At 49.4% G+C, this 13,336-nt stretch overlaps 1 protein-coding gene across 1 annotated transcript in view; it reads right to left on the bottom strand.

Moving 5' to 3' along the window:
• The window catches only part of NT5DC1 (5'-nucleotidase domain containing 1), a 394,037-nt gene extending 382,175 nt beyond the window's left edge, over positions 1–11,862 (bottom strand). The window contains exon 1 of the mRNA XM_069726170.1: positions 11,623–11,862. Coding sequence (XP_069582271.1) covers positions 11,623–11,715 — 93 coding nt within the window. The 5' untranslated portion in view covers positions 11,716–11,862. The remainder of the gene's footprint in view (positions 1–11,622) is intronic.
• Positions 11,863–13,336: the final 1,474 nt, after the last annotated feature.

The following is a 13,336-nucleotide window of genomic DNA, read 5'->3' as shown; positions in this document are numbered from 1 at the left end:
TTAATAAAATCTTTACGTTTTTTGATATTTAGGTGTGCGCATTGTGTATGCTATTGTCTTTGCTTCTCTTCTCAACATTTACCCTACAATGCATCTTGCAGCACCCTTTTCTATAACATTACGATTGACTATGAGGCAAAAACCAACTCTGACAATCAGTGCTAGCCAGGACCCAGTTTATATAAAAGATGGGAATGGCTAACAGTGCACAGCTGAGAGCCTAAACTCTCCAGGAGCTCTCAACTCAGCAGATTAACTCCTGCACTGCCAAAAGAAGTTTACACCATTTAATATGAAGGTGAAGTGCTTCTAATCAGTGCATAATTAAAAGAAATGAGATGATGTGCTCTTCTGGCTCCTCTCTGTCGCGGTAAACCCGTGACAGCAGGGATTCCCCAAGTCCTTAGCTATAGAAACGCCGTATTAAAGCTCTTATGTAATGCTGATCTCTCTAAAGCAGGGCTTCTCTAAGTCCTTAGCGAAAGGCCTCACGTGGTCTAACCCAAGATACTGTGTACTAGGTTGTCCTCACTGAATCGGCTAATGTCAAGCAGAAAAACGCATCACAGTCACCAACAGATCCAGAGTCGCACTACCCTATCCAGACTTTCTCCAAGAATCCACAGCTTCACTTTCACACAAACTCTCCTTTGACTTGTCCCAACCACCCACCAACCACCAAAACCTCCTGAGCACTAACTTTGGCCTCTTGACACTGCCCTCTACTGGCCAGATCATATATTACATCACAGATCTCCAACAATGCAATAAACTGTGATTAACCCTTACATATACAGTCAAAGTCATGTGACCGGAATGTAGATGAAATCACAGTGGCGTAGTTCAGTAATGTGATAGTCTGGTTGCGTGACACTGAGTGACATACAAGTAAGAGTTGCATGATCACTGTTACCGAAGGGAGGAGGAAATAAAATGAGGGGAGTAAAAACAGAATGTCAATATATGCAAAAAGGCTGAACATGTAAGTCAGGAGGCTTTGTAGAAAAATGGATGCAATTCCCAATCATTTCACACAATATTTTAACTCAACCGTTTTAATTAAACCTAAAAATCTACACTTTAATTCCATCTCAGTAGCTTCACTTTAAATAAAAATAGCGGCATGCAGAGCCCAAAGCATGAAGATTCGGTCACTGTCCAAATATTACTAGAACTAACTATGTGCATGGTCTTTTTGGGTGGCGCATTTGGATTGGTCATGGTCACTTATTCCACGCCATACTTTCTAATTACAGGTTGCACATTCATTTATCAGCTATATCAGGGGTGTCAAACTGCATTCCTCGAGGGCTGCAACCAGGTCATGTTTTCAGGATTTCCTTGTACCGCACAGGTGATAATTTAATCACCTACACACATAATGATTGCAGCACCTTGTGAAATGCTAAGGAAATCTTGAAAACACGCATGGTTTGCGGCCCTCGAGGAATGCAGTTTGACACCCCTGAGCTATATGACTACCAACATTCTGACATGTCACCACAGATCGTAGGATACAAATTATTAGAAAATGACAAAAATAGTAACTTACATATGTACTGTAACGCCTAGTACGATATGTGGTCCTTGGGAACTGCAGCTTCAGTGACCTGTGGTAACCTCAATTAGTCACCGCACGTCACTGGAGCTGCTCTCCAAAGCTCAGCTCAATGTCTCCTGGATTTCAGGCTGAACGGTTACCTCATGCCACTGTTCAGCAAGATGAAGCAGAGACAAACAGCGTTGGACAAATGGATTATCGTCGGACAGGAACCTGTTTTTTTTTTTTTTTTTTTACAGTAATAAATGGGAAAATGAGGGTGGGTGTGTTTATTTCAATGAAAGGACTTTATTCTTGCTGTGTTTTTTTTTTTTTTACAATATACCGTATATACTCGAGTATAAGCCGACCCGAGTATAAGCCGAGACCCCTAATTTTGCCACAAAAAACTGGGAAAACTTAACGACTCGAGTATAAGCCTAGAATGGAAAATGCAGCACCTAGTGGTAAATGTTAAAAATAAAAATAGATACCAATAAAAGTAAAATTAATTGAGACATCAGTAGGTTAAGTGCTTTTGAATATCCATATTGAATCAGGAACCCAACATAATGCTCCATACAGTTCATGATGGCCCCATAAGATGCTCCATATTAAAATATGCCTCATATAATCCAGCATAAAGGTTAATAATGGCCCCATAAGATGCTCCATACAAAATACGCCCCATATAATGCTCCATACAGTTTATGATGGGCCCCATAAGATGCTCCATATTAAAACATGCCCCATATAATGCTGCACAAATGTTGATTATGGACCCATAAGATGCTCCATAGACACATTTGCCCCATATAATTCTGCACAAATGCTGATTATGGCCCCATAAGATGCTCCTTAGAGATATTTTCCCCATATAATGCTGCACAAATGCGGATTATGGCCCCATAATATGCTCCATACAGACATTTGCCCCATACAATGCTGCACAAATGCTGATTATGGCCCCATAAGATGCTCCATAGAGATATTTTCCCCATATAATGCTGCACAAATGCTGATTATGGCCCCATAAGATGTTCCATAAAGAGATTTGCCCCATATAATGATGCACAAATGCTGATTAAGGCCCCATATAATGCTGCACAAATGCTGATTATGGCCCCATAAGATGCTCCATAGAGATATTTGCCCCATACAATGCTGCACAAATGCTGATTATGGCCCCATAAGATGCTCCATACAGACATTTGCCCCATATAATGCTGCACAAATGCTGATTATGGCCCCATAAGATGCTCCATAGAGATATTTGCCCCATATAATGCTGCACAAATGCTGATCATGGGCCCATAAGATGCTCCATAGACACATTTGCCCCATATAATGCTGCACAAATGCTGATTATGGCCCCATAAGATGCTCCATATAGATATTTGCCCCATATAATGCTGCACATTGCCCCATAAGATGCTCCATAGAAATATTTGCCCCATATAACGCTGCACATGGCCCCATAAGATGCTCCATAGAGATACAGTAATGAATATGCGGCTCCACCCCTATGGGAGTGGAGTCGTGACCATATTCATTACTGTAATGAGTGGTACCATGTGACCGCTCAATACAGGAAGAAGCTGTCAGCGCCCGGAGAACCAGGGACCTGCAGGGACCTCGCTAGGAGCAGGTGAGTATGATTAGACAGCTGCCGCTCCCCCTTCCCTGCCGACCCCTGGGAATGACTCGAGTATAAGCCGAGAGGGGAAAATTCAGCCTAAAAAAATGGGCTGAAATTCTCGACTTATACTCAAGTATATACGGTTACTATGGGATTCGTAATGGTGGCGTCTTGTAGATGCCTCTCCATTGCTAACCAGTGAGATTGATGTCAGTTCACAATAAAAAGCTGACATCAGCCCCAACTCTATTACCCCACTTGCCACTGCACCAGGGCAAGTGGGAAGAGCGAGACTAGGCGCCAGATTTGGCGCATCTTGTGAATGCACCATTTCTGGGGGCTGCTGAGGGCTGACGTTGGTAGCCTTGGAGTAGGAGCAATATCTGCGGCCCTTTCCCAGGCTATTAATAAGAACCCAGGGCTGTCTGTTTTGCCTTTGAGGAAGGACTGTTTTTACTGGGTCCAAAATGCGTTAGTCCTATGGGGGGAGTCCCCATGATGTTTTTTTTATCGCTGAAGATGTTTAAATAATTTTTACTGAAAAACGATTCCTGTGCCAGAATTCTTCTATTTCTACACATGTGGTAGTCAGCCACTGATCTAAAGGCATGGACGGTCTCAGGTATATATTGGTGAGCGAAGTTTCCTCCTCCCTTCTCCTTTTTGCTATGTTTTGCCTTTGCTGGATAGAATTTATAGGGGGAAACTGCGTCATTTTTTTCTTGGGTCCCCCATAAAATACCCAGTAAATGATAATCCATCAGATGTGAGCTGTTATTAATAGCTTGGGAACCTTTTGGGATATTGTCCTCTTTCCCAGATTAGTAACAGCAGCCCCCATCCATAGGCTTTCCCTCTGCTGTTTATCAAAATTACAGGGAAGCCCACAACATTTTTTAAAATTATTTATTTTACACATGACATGATGTTCACAGAGGGTGCTGAATACAACTCCCATCATTGTCGCCTGGTCACGCTGAGCTCAGGGAGCCTGGGCGACAATTATGACAGCAATGTTCAACACCCGGCTCCTGGGAACAGTGCAAACTGTACGGCCCTTTCACAAGCGTCGGTAGATACATGTCACACAAAATGTCCCTGGTGCAAGTAAAAAAACCTGACATGTCTGCGGGTTTCTCACACGGTCCGTGAGAAAACCTGACATCTGCTAGAAAACAATGGGTGAGCGTGTGTATTTGCAGTGCTTAAAAAAACGGACAGCATATGGACACAACAAAATGTGTGATGGGGCCTTATAGATTGTTAATGATTTTTCCCTACTGATATTAGGTTTAACTATGTAAATGTATCATGTGGTCCATCCATCGTGTTACTCTGTCGAGTCCATATTGTTTTGTTTATTCAATAAAACATATACTTTTTGAATAGTATACTCAGCTTCAGTTCTTTTGGTGGTATCAGGTACAGTTAGGGCCAGAAATATTTGGACAGTGACACAAGTTTTGTTATTTTAGCTGTTTACAAAAACATGTTCAGAAATACAATTATATATATAATATGGGCTGAAAGTGCACACTCCCAGCTGCAATATGATAGTTTCCACATCCAAATCGGAGAAAGGGTTTAGGAATCATAGCTCTGTAATGCATAGCGTCCTCTTTTTCAAGGGACCAAAAGTAATTGGACAATGGACTCTAAGGGCTGCAATTAACTCTGAAGGCGTCTCCCTCGTTAACCTGTAATCAATGAAGTAGTAAAAAGGTCAGGGGTGGATTCCAGGTGTGTGGTTTTGCATTTGGAAGCTGTTGCTGTGAGCAGACAACATGCGGTCAAAGGAACTCTCAATTGAAGTGAAGCAGAACATCCTGAGGCTGAAAAAAAAGAAAAAATCCATCAGAGAGATAGCAGACATGCTTGGAGTAGCAAAATCAACAGTTGGGTACATTCTGAGAAAAAAGGAATTGACTGGTGAGCTTGGGAACTCAAAAAGGCCTGGGCGTCCACGGATGACAACAGTGGTGGATGATCGCCGCATACTTAATTTGGTGAAGAAGAACCCGTTCACAACATCAACTGAAGTCCAGAACACTCTCAGTGAAGTAGGTGTATCTGTCTCTAAGTCAACAGTAAAGAGAAGACTCCATGACAGTAAATACAAAGGGTTCACATCTAGATGCAAACCATTCATCAATACCAAAAATAGACAGGCCAGAGTTAAATTTGCAGAAAAACACCTCAAGAAGCCAGCTCAGTTCTGGAAAAGTATTCTATGGACAGATGAGACAAAGATCAACCTGTACCAGAATGATGGGAAGAAAAAAGTTTGGAGAAGAAAGGGAACGGCACATGATCCAAGGCACACCACATCCTCTGTAAAACATGGTGGAGGCAACGTGATGGCATGGGCATGCATGGCTTTCAATGGCACTGGGTCACTTGTGTTTATTGATGACATAAGAGCAGACAAGAGTAGCCGGATGAATTCTGAAGTGTACCGGGATATACTTTCAGCCCAGATTCAGCCAAATGCTGCAAAGTTGATTGGACGGCGCTTCATAGTACAGATGGACAATGACCCCAAGCATACATCCAAAGCTACCCAGGGGTTCATGAGTGCCAAAAAGTGGAACATTCTGCAATGGCCAAGTCAATCTCCAGATCTAAACCCAATTGAGCATGCATTTCACTTGCTCAAATCCAGACTTAAGACGGAAAGACCCACAAACAAGCAAGACCTGAAGGCTGCAGCTGTAAAGGCCTGGCAAAGCATTAAGAAGGAGGAAACCCAGCGTTTGGTGATGTCCATGGGTTCCAGACTTAAGGCAGTGATTGCCTCCAAAGGATTTGCAACAAAATATTGAAAATAAAAATATTTTGTTTGGGTTATGTTTATTTGTCCAATTACTTTTGACCTCCTAAAATGTGGAGTGTTTGTAAAGAAATGTGTACAATTCCTACATTTTCTATCAGATATTTTTGTTCAACCCTTCAAATTAAACGTTACAATCTGCACTTGAATTCTGTTGTAGAGGTTTCATTTTAAATCCAATGTGGTGGCATGCAGAGCCCAACTCACGAAAATTGTGTCACTGTCCAAATATTTCTGGCCCTAACTGTATATGCTGCTCCAATACTTGATTACGTGTACTATTATACCCAGGCTATTCACTTATTTACCAAGACAACTTTCATATATTTACCATATTTCGCCGATTTTCTCAATATTATTTTGCCTTAATAACAAATTGCAAATTGTGTCACACCAGAATACTGAGGCATAACAGACAATGGATGCCAAAAGGCAAGGATACTAGCGGTCAATAAATACAAGGATCATGTGCCCCTACAGCTCTAGACATACTGCTGTTCCCTCAGTGTAGGGTCATGTGCCCTTACAGCTCTAGACATCTAGACATACTGCTGGTCCCTCACTGTAGGGGCATGTGCCTCTACAGCTCTAGACATACCGCTGTCCCTTCACTGTAGGGTCATGTGCCTCTACAGCTCTAGACATACCGCTGTCCCCTCACTGTAGGGTCATGTGCCTCTACAGCTCTAGACATACCGCTGTCCCCTCACTGTAGGGTCATGTGCCTCTACAGCTCTAGACATACCGCTGTCCCTTCACTGTAGGGTCATGTGCCTCTACATCTCTAGACATGCTGCTGCCCCCTCACTGTAGGGTCATGTGCCCCTACAGCTCTAGACATGCTGCTGCCCCCTCACCGCTGGGTCATGTCCCCTACAGCTCTAGACATACTGCTGCCCCCTCACTGCTGGGTCATGTGCCCCTACAGCTCTAGACATACTGCTGGTCCCCTGAGTGTAGGGTCATGTCCCCCTAAAGCTCTAGACATACTGCTGCCCCCTCACTGCTGGGTTATGTGCCCCTACAGCTCTAGACATACTGCTGCCCCCTCACCACTGGGTCATGTGCCCCTACATCTCTAGACATACTGCTGGTCCCTTCACTGTAGGGTCATGTGCCCCTACAGCTCGAGATATACTGCGGCCCCCTCACTGATGGGTCATGTGCCCCTACAGCTCTAGACATGCTGCTGCCCCCTCACTGCTGGGTTATGTGCCCCTACAGCTCTAGGTATACTGCTGCCCCCTCACCGCTGGGTCATGTCCCCCTACAGCTCTAGTCATACTGCTGCCCCCTCACCGCTGGGTCATGTGCCCCTACAGCTCTAGACATACTGCTGTCCCCTCATTGCTGGGTCATGTGCCCCTACAGCTCTAGACATACTGCTGTCCCCTCACCGCAGGGTCATGTCCCCTTACAGCTCTAGACATACTGCTGCCCCCTCACCGCTGGGTCATGTGCCCCTACAGCTCTAGGTATACTGCTGGCCCCTCACCGCTGGGTCATGTCCGGTACAGCTCTAGTCATACTGCTGGCCCCTCACCGCTGGGTCATGTCCGGTACAGCTCTAGTCATACTGCTGCCCCCTCACCGCTGGGTCATGTGCCCCTACAGCTCTAGACATACTGCTGCCCCCTCACCGCTGGGTCATGTGCCCCTACAGCTCTAGACATACTGCTGCCCCCTCACTGCTGGGTCATGTCCGGTACAGCTCTAGTCATACTGCTGCCCCCTCACCGCTGGGTCATGTGCCCCTACAGCTCTAGACATACTGCTGCCCCCTCACCGCTGGGTCATGTCCCCCTACAGCTCTAGTCATACTGCTGCCCCCTCACCGCTGGGTCATGTGCCCCTACAGCTCTAGACATACTGCTGCCCCCTCACTGCTGGGTCATGTACCCCTACAGCTCTAGACATACTGCTGCCCCCTCACCGCTGGGTCATGTCCCCCTACAGCTCTAGTCATACTGCTGCCCCCACACCGCTGGGTCATGTGCCCCTACAGCTCTAGTCATACTGCTGCCCCCTCACCGCTGGGTCATGTGCCCCTACAGCTCTAGACATACTGCTATCCCCTCACTGCTGGGTCATGTGCCCCTACAGCTCTAGGTATACTGCTGCTCCCTCACTGCTGGGTCATGTGCCCCTACAGCTCTAGACATACTGCTGTCCCCTCACCGCTGGGTCATGTGCCCCTACAGCTCTAGGTATACTGCTGCCCCCTCACCGCTGGGTCATGTGCCCCTACAGCTCTAGACATACTGCTGTCCCCTCACCGCTGGGTCATGTGCCCCTACAGCTCTAGGTATACTGCTGCCCCCTCACCACTGGGTCATGTCCCCCTACAGCTCTAGTCATACTGCTGCCCCCTCACCGCTGGGTCATGTGCCCCTACAGCTCTAGTCATACTGCTGCCCCCTCACCGCTGGGTCATGTGCCCCTACAGCTCCAGACATACTGCTGTCCCCTCACTGCTGGGTCATGTGCCCCTACAGCTCTAGGTATACTGCTGGCCCCTCACCGCTGGGTCATGTCCGGTACAGCTCTAGTCATACTGCTGCCCCCTCACTGCTGGGTCATGTGCCCCTACAGCTCTATACATACTGCTGTCCCCTCACCGCTGGGTCATGTGCCCCTACAGCTCTAGGTATACTGCTGCCCCCTCACCACTGGGTCATGTCCCCCTACAGCTCTAGTCATACTGCTGCCCCCTCACCGCTGGGTCATGTGCCCCTACAGCTCTAGTCATACTGCTGCCCCCTCACCGCTGGGTCATGTGCCCCTACAGCTCCAGACATACTGCTGTCCCCTCACTGCTGGGTCATGTGCCCCTACAGCTCTAGGTATACTGCTGGCCCCTCACCGCTGGGTCATGTCCGGTACAGCTCTAGTCATACTGCTGCCCCCTCACTGCTGGGTCATGTGCCCCTACAGCTCTATACATACTGCTGCCCCCTCACCGCTGGGTCATGTGCCCCTACAGCTCTAGGTATACTGCTGCCCCCTCACCACTGGGTCATGTCCCCCTACAGCTCTAGTCATACTGCTGCCCCCTCACCGCTGGGTCATGTGCCCCTACAGCTCTAGTCATACTGTTGCCCCCTCACCGCTGGGTCATGTGCCCCTACAGCTCCAGACATACTGCTGTCCCCTCACTGCTGGGTCATGTGCCCCTACAGCTCTAGGTATACTGCTGGCCCCTCACCGCTGGGTCATGTCCGGTACAGCTCTAGACATACTGCTGCCCCCTCACCGCAGGGTCATGTACGGTACAGCTCTAGACATACTGCTGGCCCCTCACCGCTGGGTCATGTCCGGTACAGCTCTAGTCATACTGCTGCCCCCTCACCGCTGGGTCATGTGCCCCTACAGCTCTAGACATACTGCTGCCCCCTCACCGCTGGGTCATGTGCCCCTACAGCTCTAGACATACTGCTGCCCCCTCACCGCTGGGTCATGTGCCCCTACAGCTCTAGACATACTGCTGCCCCCTCACCGCTGGGTCATGTGCCCCTACAGCTCTATACATACTGCTGCCCCCACATCGCTGGGTCATGTGCCCCTACAGCTCTAGACATACTGCTGCCCCCTCACCGCTGGGTCATGTCCCCCTACAGCTCTAGACATACTGCTGCCCCCTCACCGCTGGGTCATGTCCGGTACAGCTCTAGTCATACTGCTGCCCCCTCACCGCTGGGTCATGTCCCCCTACAGCTCTAGACATACTGCTGCCCCCTCACCGCTGGGTCATGTCCGGTACAGCTCTAGACATACTGCTGCCCCCTCACCGCTGGGTCATGTGCCCCTACAGCTCTAGTCATACTGCTGCCCCCTCACCGCTGGGTCATGTCCCCCTACAGCTCTAGACATACTGCTGCCCCCTCACCGCTGGGTCATGTCCCCCTACAGCTCTAGTCATACTGCTGCCCCCTCACCGCTGGGTCATGTCCGGTACAGCTCTAGACATACTGCTGCCCCCTCACCGCTGGGTCATGTGCCCCTACAGCTCTAGTCATACTGCTGCCCCCTCACCGCTGGGTCATGTCCCCCTACAGCTCTAGACATACTGCTGCCCCCTCACCGCTGGGTCATGTCCCCCTACAGCTCTAGTCATACTGCTGCCCCCTCACCGCTGGGTCATGTCCCCCTACAGCTCTAGACATACTGCTGCCCCCTCACCGCTGGGTCATGTCCCCCTACAGCTCTAGTCATACTGCTGCCCCCTCACCGCTGGGTCATGTCCGGTACAGCTCTAGACATACTGCTGCCCCCTCACCGCTGGGTCATGTGCCCCTACAGCTCTAGTCATACTGCTGCCCCCTCACCGCTGGGTCATGTCCCCCTACAGCTCTAGACATACTGCTGCCCCCTCACCGCTGGGTCATGTCCCCCTACAGCTCTAGTCATACTGCTGCCCCCTCACCGCTGGGTCATGTCCCCCTACAGCTCTAGACATACTGCTGCCCCCTCACCGCTGGGTCATGTCCCCCTACAGCTCTAGTCATACTGCTGCCCCCTCACCGCTGGGTCATGTCCCCCTACAGCTCTAGACATACTGCTGCCCCCTCACCGCTGGGTCATGTGCCCCTACAGCTCTAGTCATACTGCTGCCCCCTCACCGCTGGGTCATGTCCCCCTACAGCTCTAGACATACTGCTGCCCCCTCACCGCTGGGTCATGTCCCCCTACAGCTCTAGTCATACTGCTGCCCCCTCACCGCTGGGTCATGTCCCCCTACAGCTCTAGACATACTGCTGCCCCCTCACCGCTGGGTCATGTGCCCCTACAGCTCTAGTCATACTGCTGCCCCCTCACCGCTGGGTCATGTCCCCCTACAGCTCTAGACATACTGCTGCCCCCTCACCGCTGGGTCATGTCCCCCTACAGCTCTAGTCATACTGCTGCCCCCTCACCGCTGGGTCATGTCCCCCTACAGCTCTAGACATACTGCTGCCCCCTCACCGCTGGGTCATGTGCCCCTACAGCTCTAGACATACTGCTGCCCCCTCACCGCTGGGTCATGTCCCCCTACAGCTCTAGACATACTGCTGCCCCCTCACCGCTGGGTCATGTGCCCCTACAGCTCTAGTCATACTGCTGCCCCCTCACCGCTGGGTCATGTCCCCCTACAGCTCTAGTCATACTGCTGCCCCCTCACCGCTGGGTCATGTCCCCCTACAGCTCTAGACATACTGCTGCCCCCTCACCGCTGGGTCATGTCCCCCTACAGCTCTAGTCATACTGCTGCCCCCTCACCGCTGGGTCATGTCCCCCTACAGCTCTAGACATACTGCTGCCCCCTCACTGCTGGGTCATGTACGGTACAGCACACAGACCACAGTAAGGAAAACAGAGATCCTGCTGACGTCACCACTGCGCATGCTCCCAGGCACTGTCGTACACTTATTCGGGCGGCGGGCCTGTCTGCCCGGCAACTGCTGGTTAACCCTTCCGTCGCTGACTGCGGGAAATAACGGGTGCTCGTCGGTAACAACAGTGCTCGTTCCTAGTCCCACGCTGCTCCGCGTACCGGACGGCGCCCTGACGGACCCGCGGGTCACACTCTGAGCGCGCTCTGCTGCAGCCGCCACTCCCCGCTCTTCTCACACTCACCTTGCTGGATTCCTGCAGCCGGTAGCGGCACAGCGTGTGGTCCAGGTCGAAGCCGATGACATCGCAGTCGGCGAGTGAGAAGTGGTCGCTCATTGTTAGAGGCGGGGGAGAAGGGAGAGCGCTGCACGGTGCGGTCCCCTGCCCGGGGCTGAGCTGCCGTCTGCACTGTTTCCCGCTCGTTCTCAGGGCGGCAGCACAGTCCTGCACACGGCCGACAGCTCCATTACTGGGGAGCTGACCTATGCCCTGTCACACTGCAGCACCGGGGACGGATATGGCGGCCTGAAGTCTGGCTGCTGGAATTACAGCTTATTGACGGCATAAAGGTCACCTGTCATGTCCCCAAATGCCAATAGCGGAAGCTATGGGGTTAATAGTGGTCCGGAGACCCCGGCTACCGGGAGGAAACAAACATTCTTCCAGGAGCCGCCAGCGTTTATAGAGACACTAGATGGTGGCCCGATTCTAACGCATCGGGTAGTCTAGCGTATTTATGTATATAGCAACCACATAGTATATAGCACAGGCCACATAGTATATAGCAGACATGCAGTCTATAACAGCCACGTAGTATATAACACAGCCCAAACAGTCTATAACAGCCACGTAGTATATAACACAGCCCAAACAGTCTATAACAGCCACGTAGTATATAACACAGCCCAAACAGTCTATAACAGCCACGTAGTATATAGCACAGTCACGTAGTATATAACACAGCCACGTAGTATATAACAGCCCACACAGTCTATAACAGCCACGTAGTATATAGCACAGTCACGTAGTATATAACAGCCCACACAGTCTATAACAGCCACGTAGTATATAGCACAGTCACGTAGTATATAACAGCCACGTAGTATATAACACAGCCCACACAGTCTATAACAGCCACGTAGTATATAGCACAGTCACGTAGTATATAACAGCCCACACAGTCTATAACAGCCACGTATTATATAGCACAGTCACGTAGTATATAACACAGCCACGTAGTATATAACACAGCCCACACAGTCTATAACAGCCACGTAGTATATAACACAGCCACGTAGTATATAACAGCCCACACAGTCTATAACAGCCACGTAGTATATAGCACAGTCACGTAGTATATAACAGCCACGTAGTATATAACACAGCCCACACAGTCTATAACAGCCACGTAGTATATAGCACAGTCACGTAGTATATAACACAGCCCACACAGTCTATAACAGCCACGTATTATATAGCACAGTCACGTAGTATATAACACAGCCACGTAGTATATAACACAGCCCTCACAGTCTATAACAGCCACGTAATATATAGCACAGCCACGTAGTATATAACACAGCCACGTAGTATATAACAGCTCTCACAGTCTATAACAGCCACGTAGTATATAGCACAGTCACGTAGTATATAACAGCCACGTAGTATATAACACAGCCCACACAGTCTATAACAGCCACGTAGTATATAGCACAGCCACGTAGTATATAACAGCCCACACAGTCTATAACAGCCACGTAGTATATAGCACAGTCACGTAGTATATAACACAGCCACGTAGTATATAACACAGCCCACACAGTCTATAACAGCCACGTAGTATATAGCACAGCCATGTAGTATATAGCACAGCCACGTAGTATATAACACAGCCACGTAGTATATAACACAGCCACGTAGTATATAGCAGAATCATGTAGTATATAACAGCCCACAC

This window comes from Ranitomeya imitator, chromosome 5 (assembly GCF_032444005.1).
Source record: "Ranitomeya imitator isolate aRanImi1 chromosome 5, aRanImi1.pri, whole genome shotgun sequence".
Taxonomy (NCBI): domain Eukaryota; kingdom Metazoa; phylum Chordata; class Amphibia; order Anura; family Dendrobatidae; genus Ranitomeya; species Ranitomeya imitator.
This window is presented reverse-complemented; position numbering and strand designations above follow the sequence as displayed.